Source organism: Corvus moneduloides, chromosome 1 (assembly GCF_009650955.1).
Source record: "Corvus moneduloides isolate bCorMon1 chromosome 1, bCorMon1.pri, whole genome shotgun sequence".
Lineage (NCBI taxonomy): Eukaryota > Metazoa > Chordata > Aves > Passeriformes > Corvidae > Corvus > Corvus moneduloides.
The window spans coordinates 116,136,253-116,154,026 of record NC_045476.1 but is presented as its reverse complement, the minus strand read 5'-3'; the positions used below and the strand labels follow the sequence as shown (position 1 = coordinate 116,154,026).

Sequence of the window (17,774 nt, the reverse complement as noted above, 5' to 3'; positions counted from 1 at the left end):
AGTGGCCACCTGTGCTCGAGGACTGCCAGGCAATTCCCTCCAAGAGCTCCAGGTAATCCCCGTGCTCAAGGGCTGCCTCGGCAGAATTATAGAGCTCCGGCTTTTACGATGCGCAGCAACGGTATGCCGTGCTCACGACACGTTCTAGGTGGTATAACTGGTCTTTTAGTTACCGTCCATGGAGAAGTCTCCCACAGATGGAGAAAGCTGAACCGGGCCTTCAATCACGTTGTGCGCCAGACTGTAGGTTCTTGGGGGGTTCGGCAATCACGATGGGCGCCAGACTGTGGGACTTTGGTGGGTTCAGTCTGGACCGGGCGTAGACGAGACGGACGGTGACGAGAGATCTCTGAAGTCAGATCTTGGAACATGCGGTTTATTGCAAAGGGCGGGGGTACAGGGGTACTGCTTAGAGCTGCAGCTGGCAGCTCTGAGCAGGCCCAAGAGAGCAAGAGAGTAAGCGGGTAAGTAAAGAAAGAGAGAGAGCGAGAGAGGAATGAGAATGAAGAAGTGAGAGAGAGTGTAGTAAGAGTGTGAGTAAGAGTGGAGAGTGTCTGAAGTCCTGGTTACAATACAATAAATCATCTTCTGTACTGAATATTCTAATTGTCACTAACCAATCTAATACAAGATACAAATCCTATAGCATTTACATACAGCCTATAAGAGTTCTTATATTACCATAGAGTGTTACATCTTAACTTCTAAAAACTACTCTTTGGACCCCTTCTGCTGAGCTAGTAGGGTCTGCTCTGAGCCTTGGACCTGCCTGCAAGCAGAGGGTATTGTTCAATCAAGAGGGGATTACCTTCAGTCGGCCATACCATTGTTTTCCAGTTGTTCAGTAACTAAGACTTGGTATCTCAAAAGGTGGCTTTCATTTCGATGTCGCTTATAGTTTTCATATTCTCAAAATCTTTTGTCAGGCAATCATATTTATAAGGCTTTCCTGTTTCATCTTCCCCAACAAAATAGTTTTTAAAAAATGATAATAATTTCTCAAGATGTTATAGAAGAGAAAAAAGTGGCTGTGTTGGCACAACTGAAAGGGTGCTGTTGGAAATGAAGAGTCACTCGAGGGAGCTTCTTAACCCAGAAACTACTGATGCCTTGAAGTGGCTCTGAAAACAGAAGGGAGACAAGATTAAGAGAATAAAAGCAGGTATTTATTTGAAGGGCCTTCAAAAGTCAAAAGGGGCTCCACCCAAGATGGACCCTGGGTCCTGGGTTTTTTACACTTTTATAAGTTTGGTCCACTTGCATATCAGGGTTAATTCTCCAATTATAATTTCAGGTAGTAATGTAATTACCTCAAGTTTGCTACCCCCATCAGAGGCTTTAGTTTACATATTCTGGGGCCTTGGACAGCAAGGTGTCCTTGAGTTCAGGCCCAGAGAGGGTTTGTTAGTTCTAGCAAGCATGAGAGGACACTAGCTAACAGGCTATCTGAAGTTTCAGAGTTACGTACTAAGCAGTACAGGATTTGAAAAATAAAAAAGTTAAAACCTAAGGCATCACTACAACAAGAAAAAAATAAACGAAATATGGGAATTAAGTTGTTAGGCTGTTAGGAGTGAATTCAGAGACTACTAGCTGCCACTTTAAACCAGAGGATTGCTCGAAGTTCTGTAAGCTACTTTGCATGTATTGTTAATCAGGTGTGTCCACATGGGGAGCTAGTGCACTGTACACAAAAAACTACTTCTATTGCCTGTGAATTTCTGTGGCTGACTTAGAAATCAGTAAAAATAGCTGGCAGCTTGAATGAGGAGTATACTCTAAAGTGTAATTCTTTCATACTTGAAGATGTGATTTGCCTCTCTGTAGTGCAGTATCTGCACAATAAATACCTATTTCAACTGTAGGCAGTTTCCTGAGAGCTGTACCAGCCAGTCTGGTAACGTAGGTACCGAGTCCTTCAGCCTCCATGGTTTTGCTGTTTCCCAAATGCCATGCTCTGAGGGTTCTGCAGGGTTCTTTGTGCTTTCGTTGAGTTTCCATAAGGTCTTTTGGCTAGAACAGAGGTGGATTTTTTTTCCTCTTAGGTTACTAAAGGCAAGCAAAACTTACAAATATCAGACCAAACTTTAAACAGTCTTAAAAGCAAAAGAGGCAAAGGCTGTGGAACACAAAGATTCTGAGAACAGATAGAAACTGCATTTTATGGGGGAGTTATAGAGCATCTCTGAAGTCGTCTAGTTTCTATAATTCAGTGATCCCCGAGTTAACATTCACAGTTGACTTACTCATGGTCAATTATAATAAGGCCATATGAATTCATGCAGTTTTAAAAATTTCTGATTTAAATGATTTTTAGTTTTTTTAAGAGTTAAGAACTTTGGGGGATTATTTTTTTAAGTATCAGAGTAGCTATTGCTAGATATTTTAGGGTTAAATTTTGTTTGTTAAAAAGTTAAATAATATTGGGACAGTGAAATATTTTTATGCAGTGACATATGCAAATTGAAGCAATTAAAGATTCCAATTTCATCTTTAAACAGAGTGTTTAAGTATTACAGTATGCACTGTTTTAACATTTGTGCAAATATTAAGTCAGAATTTCTCTGATTTTTGAAGATACTGATGTAAATCAAGATGTGTAAACTGGTTGTCATTCTAAATTTAGAATTCCATACTCTCAGCATTACAACTGGTAATCCAACAGTGAGAGCACAAATTACATTTATAATTGACTATTTAAACATGATTGTAAATGCTTTTCCTTTAGAAATCTTCCCTACCCCCAAATATTACACTAGCTGGGAATTGATACAGGCTCTTCATTTTTTCATTTTAGACAGTCAGTACTAGAATATCCTGTACCTTGAAGAAGAGGAGTCATAACCCAGTTACATCCCTGCTTTTTCAAATCTCAAAACCATATTCCTTTACAATCGTATTTCCCAGTCTGACACCTCAGTAAGTATTCCACAGGTGCCATCATCACCTATCAACAGAGTACTGCTTCCTGAGACTGGGACAGGTCCTGTGTATTAGCAATGTGATATGAGCAGGGCAGAGTACCCCCTGGGATGGGGTGTTTTGCTTTGCAGAAAATGGTATTTGAGAATTGAAAACGTTGATTGATTAAATCCTGAGTTAGGGTTTCTCTTGGAAAGAAAAGAAGGCTATGTTTGCATTCCCTGTAGCTTTTAATAGTTATTCTGGCAGAATTTCAAGAAAATTGTATTTTTGATAGTGTCGTGTAAATATTTGTCACTAGTTGTATTGATTAGCAAAATCGTGTTTCAATGTGCTTAACAGTATTTCCTGTTTTTTGCTTTTTTTTTGGTGACTGAGTTGGTATTCCACCTCAGTTTTTATAACAATAGATGCTCCATAAACAAATCTTGAGTCTGCTGTTGATGTTAAGAAAAATCTTACCATCTTCAGGTGTACAGATTTTATTGTTGCTGTATTGTATTTGATCTAATTTATTTAAAAGAAAATCCTCTAAAAAAACGCAGTGTAACTATTGTCTTTAATGCATGCTTTCAAATAACTTTTGGATTTAATAGGGTTTTGTTTGCTGTAAAGTTGTCAGTTAAAGTCTAATTTTTTTTTCTTGTCTCTTTTTTTTGTTACAACTATTGGGTCAGTTTCAGTCTTTTTCCAGTTCAGATTTCCAGAGTTGCACTAAATAGCTTATAATTATTTTTTTTCATGCTCTGATAAATTTTAAATGCTCATAGTGGCTATAAGTGTAATCTGTGTGTTTGGGGAAATGAGCCAAAAATTAGTGTTTAGCAAGTGAAGCTATGTCTAACATCTTCTAAGTCTTTAATTTACTTTTTTACAGATAGTAAAATATGTAACATTTTCTAATTCATAATTGGAATAACATCAGCAGTGATTTTAATTTTCATTCCTTTTTGTCACGCATCCAGCAAAAGAGTGGAAGTAGCCTTTCCTTTGGTTCTGTTCACTATGTTTGGATGTCATTTCACCCTTCATATCTAGACTATATGGCTAGGGTTCATTTTGGGTAGCTTTCCCTTCACAAAGGGTGGGTTGTTTCTTTTGAATACTATGTGATCATTTTGTATTTTAAAAAGTCTTTGCCATATGCAGTGCATGTTCCCGGGGATGGTCAATTTACTTAACTTCTGTAAAGAACAAAAAAGATTAAATAACCTAGTGTATGTGGCTGGGTGCGGGGGTTTTTTTGTTGTTGTTTTAGGGTTTTTAAACTAAAGTTAATTTAAAGAAGTTTATTATCTGTAAAAGTCTGGATCAACTCCAGTAGAAATCGGGAAGCTGTCATTTAAAAACAATTTTTTCTTGTTTTCTTCTGTCTGCATCCACTAGAAAAATACTCTGGAGGAATTTCACTGGGGAATAATTATATCTGCAGGAGACATTTCATTTTAATTACTATCAGGTAGTGATTGGTTTATGATCTGGCACAAAGGCTTGTAATGCACTTTTAAAATATCCTATATAATATCCTGTATAACTGTTTCTATTGCATATATGTATGTGTAATTATCTCTTAATCTTATTTAAACTTTGTTCCAGTGTCTTGTGTTGATGAATATCTCAGGTTTATGTGATTTATGTGGTGTCCTGTATGTTTAATGTTATTTCTCAATTTACTGACTATTCTCCTGAGGTTTTCTTTCTCGTTAAACCATAAATTGGATGATCTACTTTTTGTATGTATCATACATTAGATTGTATTTCTGTCATATCCTCTTATGTTAAATTCCTTTGTATGAAAAAAAATCAACAAAAAAACCTGTCCTTTTTGCTGTTTCAGGTGTAAACATTCATAATTTTTAATCACTGGTTGCCTGTCTTTAGAATCCTTCTGTTTTTACAGTATCTTTTTCAGATTACTTTGTTCAAACTGAATGTGTATTATCGTCTCAAATACATTGGCATTTTTTTCTTTAATATTCTACCTCACTTTGGATTTTACTGAAGATAATCAGAAAGTGACCACAAGTATTATGAATAGATTTTATGGGGTTTTGAGTTTTCTGTTTGTTTTGTTGGGTTTTTTGCTTTGTTGGTTACTTTTTTCCACAAAACTGTCTGGATTGGGGTCAGTTCTTTGTTTGTTATTTTTTTCTGGATTAATGGCAATAGAAAGTTCCTCTTCCTGAGGAAAGTAGTTCACAGTTCAGTGTAATTGCCATATATTTATCCACGTTGAATTTCACTTGGCACATTCTGCTTATTCTTCCTTCCACATTTTCAGTAATGTTGCAGTATCTTCACATGTTGACATTTACCAAGAGAGATTTTCAGGAGACCTCTGTATGTTCCTTTACTCGTTGAACTTCATGAACTTCCCTTTGGGTAGTTTCTGATCAGTGCCGCTGGACAATGTATTGCTCCAAAAGGCTTTGTCAAAAATCTCAGATTAAGAAGTTTTTGTTAATTATGCAGCTAGGTGATTTAATTAATATCTGAAAAAATTAATGAATTAGAAAGGTTTGACTTAACTATATTGACACTTTACTAACTCAGCTTTATCATCCTTGGAATTTTATGATTTTAATTATTTTCATAATTTTACCTGTAGCTCAGAGAACAAGGCTCACAGGTCCATAATTCCTAGAATTGGTCCTACTATTTTTTTTATAAATAGAGGTACAGTGTTCATCTACCTTCTAGTCATCTGATAGGGTAGTTTATTTTAATGGAAGATTGAAATTTTTTAGCCGCTTGGACCTTTTTCTTGCATTATTTTCAAGAATCTGATACAGATTCACACAGGTGTTTGGGCTGTTTCCATATCCAGAAGCTCTTCTTGATGGATTATTTTCTGGTAGTACTTTTTTGAGTGTTTTTACTTGCTCCCTCAATTGTCTTAATTCCTGTGGTTTGTGAAGGTTTTTGTATCTAAAGTCATTAATATTTTTTCTTCCCTGTCCTTGCATGTGTGTACTCTCTCATGCTGTTTTCTTGATAACTGCAGTGTTTTTCTTGAAGGATAGTTGTTTTGAAAACTTCCAGACTAAATAGAGTTGGAATATATATAGTTTTGTCTAAATAACCCTTGGAACTTTTTTGGTCCATCTTTCCACAGATAAGGGTATGCCCATGTTTGTGCAGTATCATATATAGGATAGCTAAAACGTAGGTAAGATCTAATCTTCTTTAGTACTTCATTGGACTTACTAATGTTTTATACTTGGAATTGAAGAAGTTCATTTAAATTCTAAAAACATTTCAGCTTGAATGATTTTCAACTTTGCTCTCAGTTTGCTGGCATGGGACTGCTCTGAGCTCTGACTGCTCATGTAGAGGTACCAAGTGTGTTGGTTTTGCTAGTATTCCTAAATATACTTTCCAAATAAAAATGAAAATATTCTGTTTGTTTTCTTTTTTGTTTATTTCTTTGTATATCGGTTTTAGATAATCTCTGTTAGATGCAAAATTAAGATGATAGTGAATTTTGAAGGTGAAGGGACAGGAGGAGCAGCCTTGCCTTGGTTGCTCAGTAGTGGAGGAGGAACAAGCAAAATGGAGCAGCATTTCAGTCATAGTGTTCAGAGTAGAGCTGCCTTTCACTCTTAGCTTCTCCACCTTCTGCCACTTCTGCTATAGGCTGTGGAAGGAACTTTGCTTATTCTCTTCATCATGGAGGAATGAAAGGAGTTTAGTAAGAGAAGTTGCCTACTTGCTTGCATTTTTCTTCATCTCCTTCCTTCTTCTTGCGGAAAACAAAGCCTTCACTAATTTCCTGAGGAGTTTTTTTAAAGAACTGCAGGGAAAATAATACCTGAGGTATTTGAAAAAATGTTGAGACAACAAATTATTACTGTTCACCCCCCTCCCCTGCAAGTAGTGTGTGTGTGTGTCTGTGTTACCCTGCTGTTACCATCTCCAGCACTCATGGGGAAAGCGTTACTCTTTACTACTGTATTGTGTTTTGTCTTTAAGAACCTGATGAGTAGTGTAGGCAAAAGTGGGGACTGAGCTAGACAGGAACTTAGGGTTCACCCCCTTGGTTCTGGCTGTGAGGAGAAACGTTGAAAAATGCATGCATGTTGTCTCATGGGGGGAGGGTTTTTCATGAATAGTTATAACCTGTAGACAGAGTCCTCAAAAGCCAGGGAGCCAGGCATTTGCTCTCACTGAGATGATTTTTATTCCCCTGAAAGTGCTTGGCTAAGGTATGTGAGGAGGATTGTAGAGTCTCGCAGGTGTTTTTAGTAGGAAAACAAAGCTGGCTACTAGCAGTTTCTGTGTCTCCTTACATAACCATGAGTAGAACCTACCAGTAAATTCCCCCTTGTATTTATTGTTTTTCTTGCTCTCCCTCTTTGAACTCTCAAGGTTATTCAGTTATTTTCCTCACAATTTCATTAGGAAATTTGCCAAAAACATCCTTTCTAGGCAGCTGTCTCTGGACCTTTGGAGGCCAGCACTAATGTGCTTCCAGTCTGTAGGGGGTGTTTGGCACAGAATTATGAACTAGGCCTTCATTGCTTTGGGGGAGAGCGGGGAAGAGATCACTAGCATTTTACCACACCCAGGTGCAAATTTTTTGCTGGTCTATGAGCATTCAGAGGCTTTCATCTCATGTTGTACCTGCTTTGTCCCAGTGCAAGGTCTGTTAACAGCAACAAATTGTTGATGTGAGAGAATTACAGTGAAGACTTACTCCTCTGCTGAAGGAAAGCTTTTGTGTGCGTTTGTGTGTGAGGGAGTGACTCCAGCAATCTTAAACTGTTCAGCTGTAATTTTTTAATGAGACATTGATTTGTGTTTTTTTTATTTTAAAGTGGTGCTCAAAGGTGCTGTGGTGTTCTCTGCATGTAATACTTCATGTAAAATTGATCAAAATGTTAAACGTTTTGCCAAAATTAATACTGGGAGGAGTTAAACATATCAGAAAGAGAAAGACGTGCGTTTCAGCGCTTTCTTTCATACGCCACTGAACAATATAGGCAAGTGCTGTACCGTATGTACATACAATATATTTGTCAGACTAACTGCTTCTCGTGTTTGACTAAACTGTCTCCTTTCAGCCACCCACACAGAATATGCCTATGGGTCCGGGCGGGATGAGTCAGAGCGGCCCTCCCCCACCCCCGCGCTCGCACAACATGTCTTCAGATGGTATGGTAGGTGGGGGCCCTCCTGCACCACACATGCAGAACCAGATGAACGGCCAGATGCCTGGTAAGTTTTTCTCCTCTAAGACATTAACACCAGCGTTGCCTGGCAACTGAAACGACATGGGGGCTCAAGGGATACTAGATTGTTGATGACAAAACTGCTTTGAATGCCCCCGAGTACAAGCTCTCTTAGAGTTTGTTAGCTACAGAGCTACGTGACCTGTATTCAGTGTTTATCAGGCTGCCCTTGGGCTTTGATGTAGCTGACACACAGCATTCCTCTGATGAACAGAACTGGCTAAATTTAGTCTGTTTGAAACCATGCAGTACAGCTGGCTTTAGAGGGCTTACTGGGGAAAGGTATTGGCCTGTGGCTGAGTGAACACAAATCCTTCCATAAAAAGATAATGTGAAATCATTGTAGCTAAATAATTAGATAATATAAAATAGATACGTCTGAAAGAGGGTGTTTCTGATTTGGGTAAATGTTAAAAAAAAAAAGATTGCTTTTACACAGCTTCCACTAATCCCCTGTGTTCTTTATTATTGAAGATGTGTTGAATCGTAAGGGATTTGTAAAGAAATGGCCTCCAGATTATTGTTCTAGGTGTAAATTTTAAGTCAGTTTCTATGCCATTCTGTTTTGTAATAAAAAGAAAAGTACTTGGGAAGACAGAAACAAAGCACCGAAGGAGGATGATAACATGCCACATTGTACCTACCAATACTGACTTTGGGGTAACTATTCCCTTTAGCAGTCAGATCAGAGTGGAGTAGGCAATGGAAGAGCATGCTTCTTTATATAGAGGCTATTTTCCTGAATTTCCACTTGTAAAATCATACTGCCTGTTTCATGTGAAATGGCTTTCAGCTTAAAATTGCATTCCCAGGGTTGCTTTTGTTCAGGATCCCTTCCTTTTTTTTTTTTTTTTGGTTATGGAGGAACTTTTCATACAAAAGCTCCTCAAGGTATTGATACTTTCAAGAAAGGAAACTACTGTCAAAGGGTCTTTGAAAATTCGTCTTTCACTGGTGACGAGGATAACCTTCATGACAGCAAACACAGTAAATAACTATGCAAAACTTAATACAAAGTAAAAAATATAACAATTGCTGTGGCCTCTAATTTCTGTCCAAATCTTGATAAAATGGACTTGATAATGGCAGCTTTTCTGGAAGAGTGGCTTGAACAGCCTCCAGAGGCCATCTATAAGAAGTGCAATAAAAGATCTAGAGAAGTTAGTTTCATCATACATGTTGGTCATGGTCTGCATTTGGAAGTGTAAAGAACAATATATGCTGCTCCCTAAGTAGGGCAGAGATACTCTGATTATGGTGTCCTTTATCCATCTAAGATCCATCAGTTCCCATGGAGAATAGCATTGCCTCTCAAAAATCAGTCTCTTTGACCCTCAAGTGTAATCATATTATTATTATAGTGATCTTTTCCAAGGAGAAGGATTACTAAGTCACAATGTGAGCATAATGACTTCACTGCAGAGCCACGGGGGAGAAAAGTCACTCCTTAAACATACATATTTTGTAATTAGATAGAATAAGAAAAGAGCTCTTACGAAAATATGTAAAAGGTAAATAGCTTTGTTTTGGTATTCACCTAGACAGATACTTAAATACAGTTTCCAACTAAGCTTTAATTTAGCCTTTCTTCCAACATATTTCCTTTTATGAATATCTGTTCTTTCCTTCTCAGTTTGAAGTTTTCTCTGAGGATGTGAAGATAAAGAGCTTAGAGTGAGGGCATCTCTAATATCAGAAAGGCACACTAAAATCATTTCATAGGTAGGCGTTGGAAAAAGGGAAACAGAATGATCTTGTTAAGTGTATAGCTCAGTTACACATATCTTTTCAAGTATGTGTTAGTTCACCTGTTTGTGAGCCTTTCTGTATTTCACAGAGATGTATGTCTAATAATGTCTGCAGTGTATGCATTTGCTTTCTGGTTTTAGAGCACTTAACTCTGAAGTTTCATAGACATTTGTAATAAAAACCAGATACAGAATCTTAAATATCTGTAGAGATGATCTGTATAAAAGGAGTAAAGTCACTAATCTTAAACAGAGAGAATCCAGGACTGTCATCAGTTGACCAGCCTGGGAAAAATAAAATGCAGGCACTTAAAAATGCCAGCCAAGGATATCAGGTATTACCTGAGCAGGAGCTTCCACAGACCTGAGTATGGGCAGAAGGGTTGATGAGAGGATTAGAAGAACTGCCTAGTGATGATCAGGGCATGAGTCATTTTAAAGTTCTGCTATAGACCTGTCCTATTGCCTGAAGGGCAAAGGATGATTTTTCTTGTGCTTGTGTCCTGGTTAGTACAGAACCTGAAGTGCTGCTGAGGCCCTTAATTGCATCCCCTGACAAATGCGTGTTTGTATCCTCTTGCCAGGGAAGACAGTCATGACAAACCTTTTTCAGCTGGTGATACACTTGAGTGTTATCTGTACCTGTGACAGATTGTGGGTTTTAGCTGAAAAAATTGCTGTCTGAAGAGTTCCTTTGACTGAATTTATGTGATGCAAAGTAAGGGTGATCTCAATTTGGAAGGAGATGATGAACTAAGATGTGCTAGGGGCAGGTTGTCTTCCTGATTTCTTGAGGTTATTTTATCATACGTAAAAAGTTGAAAGATAAGCCTCTCTGTAGGGGTCTCTGACCTTTGTTGTGGCACTGGTAGGTGACCTTCCTAAATAACAGGTTGTCCTGGTTCCGGCCAGAACAGGGTTAATTTTTACAGTAGCCAGGAGGAGGCATGGCCAGGACCTGGAGGTTATTCTAACCTGGTGGAGGTTCTGTGTGGTGAGCAGTTGGCCTGTGAATCCTTTGCATCTTGTACACTGTTACTAATATTGTTGCTGTTACTCTTCTTATTTCATTGCTGTTTCCAGTAAATTGTTCATATCTCAACTTGTAATCTTTACTTTTTGTGCCTCCAGTTCTCCTCTCCAGCCCAACACAGGAGAGTGAAATGGGGGGACAGGGGAGTGAGCAAGTGGTGTCTGGTTTGGAGCATTTTAGTGGAAACAGTAAATTCGGGAATAGCATTCCTAAACCAAAACACATGCACTTGTGTGTTCCCAGCAAGTTCTCTCAAAGTCTTCTTTCCTTCCTGCAAATTTAGTCTCAAATGTACTTAGTCTGGATTACAGCTTCTTGGAGGTAATGTGCTGTGCATAGGTGGTTAAGAGGAAAAAAGACTTCTGTTTATACTCAGGATAGATACTTACTCTGCTAACTTTATTATAACACAGATCTAATTAGTATGGCATTTAAAGCAGTTACTTTAAAGTGGGGATACATACTTCATGCCTCATTAATTCACTCACAGTTCATTCATATTCTCTTCTTCCTATTTCATTTATCCATATTAAAAAAAAATCAATTGCTTTGTCCTTATACACAAGAGAACCCCATGAAGTGTTTTGACAAGCTATAAAAAAATTATATGTAAAAGTGTGTTTTTATTATTTTTCATTGGCAAGATTTTTGATACTATGGTCTTAGCTTTTTGTCTCTTTGTTTTCTAGCTTTTTGCTAACAAAACCCCTGATTTTGACCACAGAAAATACACGTACCTCACATTTCATATGACAGCTTTTTCTTATGAGTGCTTTCTCCTGTTTTGGTGCTACCTGAGACATGAAGTGTAAACCAGCCTTTTAGAGAAGATGTTCTATTTTTTCAAGTTACCTCTTGTGATGATTTTTGCCTTCCTCATTTTGCTTCTTACATTATCAGTTTTTAAAAACTTACTCCCATGTGCTGGCCTAACTCTCAGAAATCTGTCATTGACAATGTCTTCCTTTGATCAGAAACAAACAAAGCCACTCCCTGGCCCTAACCTTCTGGCACTAACCCTGTGTATTCCTTCCTTTAATTAGGAAAGGAATTAGGAGAGTAGTCTTCTAGCAGCTCTGCAATGGTAGCTTGGCGCTACAGTAGGAAGCTTTTCTTCACCATAGCTTTACCTAAGAGCACATTCACGATTGAACTCATGGTTAGAGACAATCTCACTTTTTCATAATTAAACTGTCTCCATGTTCTCACTGAATTAGGCAGTGTTGAATTGAAGAGGGACAGTATAGGCATCTGTGGTATTTTTGTGGGCATAATCCTATTCACTGAACTAGTTTTTCTGTATTTGTGGTGGATCTGCCTTTGTACATTTCAGCAATCTCTGCTCACCTTGTTTTGCAGGAACAGTGAACTGCATGTATGATACCTTTTTCAGCTTTTACAATTTCCTTGACAAAATAGGTTTGTGTTTATTTCAGTAAGGTGTCTTTAAAAGGGCAAGAGGATAAACATATTTTTAAACTTACTCTCCATTTCTTCAGTTTGGCTTTAGTAGCTGTGTTCATTTATCGTTGTTATCTTTTTCTTCTGCATCTTTTTGTTTCAGTCAGTTAGTATGGTCTCTGTGACCATGTGTGCAGCTCTCTATGTCCTTATTTCTTCCTTCATTCTACCCTAGGTCAGTGCAATTTTTTCATTAGCCAAGGACTTAAGAGCTGTTTACATCTGAAGGCAGAGGGGGGTGTGTGTGGTTCTTTTTTTTTTTTTTAATTTTCGCCGGGAAATATGTAAACAAATCAGTACCTTCCTACAGCTCTACTAGCATAGTTTCTTTGAGATTCCTCTTCTTAGAGTTTTCTAGCTTAACAAAAAACCTGTGGCATGTTCAGCAACAGCAGCATCTTCATGGTGAAATCTGTACATATCAGCATTAGCCTTGTTTACAGTTGACCTGGTCTGTCATGTCCACTGGTTGTACATATTTTCACGAGGTCTTTGTGTGGTGCTTGTCTTGGGCATAATCCATGCATTTCATCTACTTTTTTTGCTTGTCATAGTTAATATCCAGTCACAGCTCTTACTAATTTTAGTCCTAGTAGCTGTTCACCTGTTCCACCTAAAGTAATGAGAAGCCTGACCAGATGGTACTGTAATGTTGTACTTGTTAAAATACCCATTGAGAGTAGATGTAATTCAGAGAATAATCCATATTCAACCTGCGTTGTCAAGAAGAAGGGAAATAAAAGGTGAAAAGATGTTGTTGGCTCAACAACAAGATGGGTGTATTAACGAGTTGCTTTTCCTTTGCCTCTTGACAAGTTGAAGTGATAATTTCGTGTCTGTCCTTCCAGTCATCATCCCCCACTCTAGTAATCTGCAAATACAGTTGCAGAATATTGGCTATACAGTATATGATCAAAAATGTTAAATAGTCCTTCAGCCGTTTTTATTCTGCATTGTCTGATATGATCTGAATCACTGCAATGCTAGGTCCACTAGAAATCAAAAGCATTGATTTTCTCTTGTGTTGAAATTTTCAACCTTATTTACAAGTGGAAAAGATGCAGCTCATTGTCTGCAACATTTTCACTTCATCCTTTTTTCACACCTTTCTCTGATTTCCAAGGTTGTTCTGCGTATGCACAGCACAGGTGACGTGTTTACCGACATAGGTCACTAAATGCTTTCCATTTACATGTCATTCTTACAAAAAAAGTCGTGATTGACGTATCAAAAAAAAAGTCTTAATGTCTTACCATGAAGATTTGTTCTCATTCCCATCTCAGGAGATAAACTCAGGAGTTGTCTTCTTGTCAGGAACAACTTTTGATTAGATTTTTATCTACAGGGGCACTAAAACAGCTCTGTAGAATGAGTTTGGCTCACAGATTTTCTACAAAAGCCTTTGCTGTTGCATCAGTGATCCATGGAGTGCTTGTCACCTTCCTCATTCTTTTATGGGTAACTGTGTAATCATTTGAATGAAAGTTAGCCTAAGTTAACATTTAGTGGTGGATTTGGCACTGTTAAATTTGTTGTTGGACTTGACAATCTTAGTGGTCTTTTCCAACCAAAGTGTTTCTATGATTCTGTGTAATTATGTCAATGTTAATAGTGCCTGTGTTCAAAAATAATCATTAGTTTCAAAAAATTGTCTAGTATGGGTTGTTTGAATATACAGAAATGTTACAGCCTATGTAACAATTACAGCTGATAAGAGTTATCAAGCTGTCTGTTACCCTGGTCTTGTGCAATTCAGGTTGAAATTCAGGCTGTATTATGAAAGTACTAAAAAGACTAGTTTTGTGTATGATACGGATAGAAGATGAGCTATGTGATAATTCACCTTTGTTTTAGTAGCTTTAGCTGCTCAACAAAAGAAAATGTATTTCATAGTAGAGATGAACTTTGTTACTCACTTGCTTATTTTTAAAGTAGGGAAATCACATGCAAACTGTATTTTAAATTTATTTTAATGTAATTGTATTTAATGACTTCTCTTTAGTTTTGTGATTCTGTATGACTGTTTTCACCTGCTTTTATGATGCTTAATGTACTTTTTTCCCTGTTTTTCTTTCTGAAGGACCCAACCATATGCCTATGCAAGGACCTGGACCTAACCAGCTCAATATGACAAACAGTTCCATGAATATGCCTTCAAGTAGCCATGGGTCCATGGGTGGCTATAATCACTCAGTGCCATCGTCACAGAGCATGCCAGTGCAGAATCAGATGACAATGAGCCAGGGACAGCCAATGGGCAACTATGGGCCCAGACCAAACATGAATATGCAACCAAACCAAGGTAAGTGAGGTGCTTGTTAGCTTCTGTAAAAGGAAAACATCTTGGGTGCAGATTTTTTTAAAAGGTCTGATGTTGTAGATATCTTTCTCTAAATGCATTTGTATCCTGAGATTGGCTCAGCTGGTTAGAGCATGGTGCTAAGAACACAAAGGTTGTGACTTCAGTCACCATATGGGCCATTTACTTAAGACATGGGCTCAGTGATCCTTGTGGAAGGATCATCTCAGAATAGGATATGAATATGCTGTACCTATGTTTGGAGGATTCTACATCTCTTTTCTCCCATGTGTCTGTGACTTTTTTTTATTTGCAGACATTGAACTATTTTCAGGTGTTACGTGAGAATCTGGAAATGGATCTAGTTTCGTCAGTTATAAGCTGGAACTGCTGTTTGTCTATCAGACTTTACACTTCTAGCTAAGTGTTATTATCATTCAGGTTGATAAAAGACATCTCTACTTTTAAGTCTCTCGGTTAAATTGAAAAATTAAAAGTCAGATAGCCCTCAGATTGTTATACCTATTTAGTCTTTGTTTTCTGCTGCATGCTGTTTTTAGCATGGAATGTCTGTTAGTCTTAGAGAAGAAAAATTCAGTACCAGGAACAACTCCGGTACTCCCTACTGCTTTCATGAGATGTCCTTGTGTATATAGTAAAAATCAAAACTAATTTAGTATCTAAGATATTTCCATTGCATAAACCAGTGACGTTTTGGTGTCCTTGTTGAAGTGCAAGGACATTGTGGAATTAAAATATTGCGTTAGAGTCACAGCACAGCAAATTATTAAGTTGTATATGTACTGCATATTCTTATAGATGTGCTTTACAAGTCAGCAAGCAGTATTTTCAGCTTACCTGTTAAGTCTGTTTACTGCACTGGATCTGTACATAGCACCTGCTAGAAGACATATGACAAACCGAAGCTCCACTTTTTTATATGTAGAGACCATCTGTTCCTGAGGTGTACAGACAGACCAGGTCATACTGATCGGTTTGATTATTAGGCTACAGAAAGGTGCAAAACAGACAAAAGACTAACTTAATGAGAGGCTAAAAATAAGTCATGATGAAACAGCTGTTTCTGCACTTTTCTTACCAGTAGAAAAAGTGGGAAGTCTGAGTCCTTCAACATCCATATTGTTAATAGCATTTTTCTTAAAATACAACAGCAGAAGAAACAAAAGGTAGGCACATAGCAGAGGAAACCATCACAAGCGGGAATATTTATGCATCTCTCTGAACTGGCAAGTTATCTCGGTGTTCTGTACAATACACAATGTAGTAATTTTGTAAACGTTGTAAGATGCTTTGGAAAAGCCCTGTGCCAGTTCAGTTCAGGTTTTTTAGTTGCAGAGTTAGCAATAATTATGTAGCAGTATGTGTGAGGGAGCCATCTAGTAAGTCACTCTACAGAAAACAATTTTGTGTGACTGGCCTAAAATTTAGGAGATGATTCCATCTCAAAGTAGCATTCTTTACTCTTCCTCGTAATATTCCCCTGTTGTGTTTTCTGTACTCTGTCAAACTTGAAAATTGGTCATTAGAAGTTAAGCAGAAATAAACTTAAAAGATTTCTGTTCTGAACAAGTAATGGTACTGAAGTGACTTTGGGGATTAAAGAATAAAACAGTATTAACCAAATTATAGGTTCAAGAACAAGAGCAAAATCTTTAGTTAGAACAATGGTCCCATTGCCATTAGGGCCACACAAACTTTTGCATTGTGTAATTCTAATTCTGCCAAGTTTTGACCCTTTAGGCTGAGACTTTTTCCATTCCAAGTGTCTGCTTCAAGGCTGGTTCTGTTTTTTGCAGAGGTTTCACAGAAGTAGAGGGCTGTAGGATGAAAAATTACATTCTTTAAAATGTTTCAGTGTCTCACAAAAACAGTAGTAAACAGAGCACTTAATATATAAATGTAGGAATGCAAGTGCCCCTTTAGAGCAAGGCTTTGAAACTTGTATGTTATGCAAGCCAAGTGCTATTTGCTGTTAAGTGAAAATACTGTTCCAAGTATCTGTGAGAGAGGAAGTCTTAAGTCTGAAGATGTGCATGTTTGTTATTTTGATCTAAGATGATTCCCAGTCAGGTCTGCTTAATACATTTCCTCCATTTTCTACTCTTAGTTGTTACATGTGTATTGAAATTTGATGACAAATTAGAGGAATTATTTTTGTATCTTCACTCTCTTGTGACTCCAAGCCAGGCAGAGAACGACAGAGGAATCTGTGAGACCATGAGAGATTTAGATATGTAATCAAGCCCCAGTCTGGCTGGGCAGAGGTCTCAGCCAAGCATGGCGACTTCAGGCTTCTGACCTAAGTGAAGAAGCAAGAATGAGCTGCTAGGAAATGCACTCAGTGCAGTTTAACAGAAGGGGAATAAACAGATTGTGGCTCAAAGATTTCTTAGTTGTGCAAGAATTCAGAAACAGAAATGAACCAAAATTTCTGAACCTCAGTGTTGTTGTCAGGAGACATTTGTGAGCCCCTAAGCATGTTTTGTTTCTTTGTCTTACAGGAGTGATTCATACTGAAAATGAGAGATCCTACTACATCTGTCAGTTAATAACAGCACTAGCTAAATTCAATGCTAAATATTCTGCAAGATGAGATCTTAGCATCTCAAGTTGGCTGTTAAAAATCAGTAGATGTTTTTGACCTTAATCTTTCTTTATGTGGGTTCCTCAGCTGTAGAGGAATGATGTGATGGTAAGATTACGATACCATCTGATTTCACAGGAGAGTTATGAAAGTATATTCATTATGAAGATTTGGACAGATTACTTATGGGTGCCATAAGAAAACCATGAATAAATTAATAATTCTGTCTTCAGTGTTGGACTAGGCGTCACATCTCACATGGACTATTAGGAAGAAACAAAATACTGAAGTAGTTTTTCAGTGAGTAATACCTACTGTACTGAATGAAGCCAGTACTTCCAGGGGGAAAAAAACATACTATTATATAATATATAAAGCCATCATAACACTCAGAAAGGCTTGATCAACACCTGGGTGGCTTTAGCATAACCTTTTTATGTGCACTTGCTACCAAAACATCTTGCTGTATATACAC

The 17,774-nt window shown here is 37.7% G+C and overlaps 1 protein-coding gene across 4 annotated transcripts in view; it reads left to right on the top strand.

Annotated features, from left to right (window-relative positions):
• SS18 (SS18 subunit of BAF chromatin remodeling complex) overlaps positions 1 to 17,774 on the top strand; it is a 49,697-nt gene that overhangs the window by 14,896 nt on the left and 17,027 nt on the right. For all 4 annotated transcript variants that reach the window (XM_032124038.1, XM_032124020.1, XM_032124046.1 and 1 more), the window contains exons 4-5: positions 7,986 to 8,139; positions 14,476 to 14,697. In XM_032124038.1, coding sequence (XP_031979929.1) covers positions 7,986 to 8,139; positions 14,476 to 14,697 — 376 coding nt within the window. The remainder of the gene's footprint in view (positions 1 to 7,985; positions 8,140 to 14,475; positions 14,698 to 17,774) is intronic.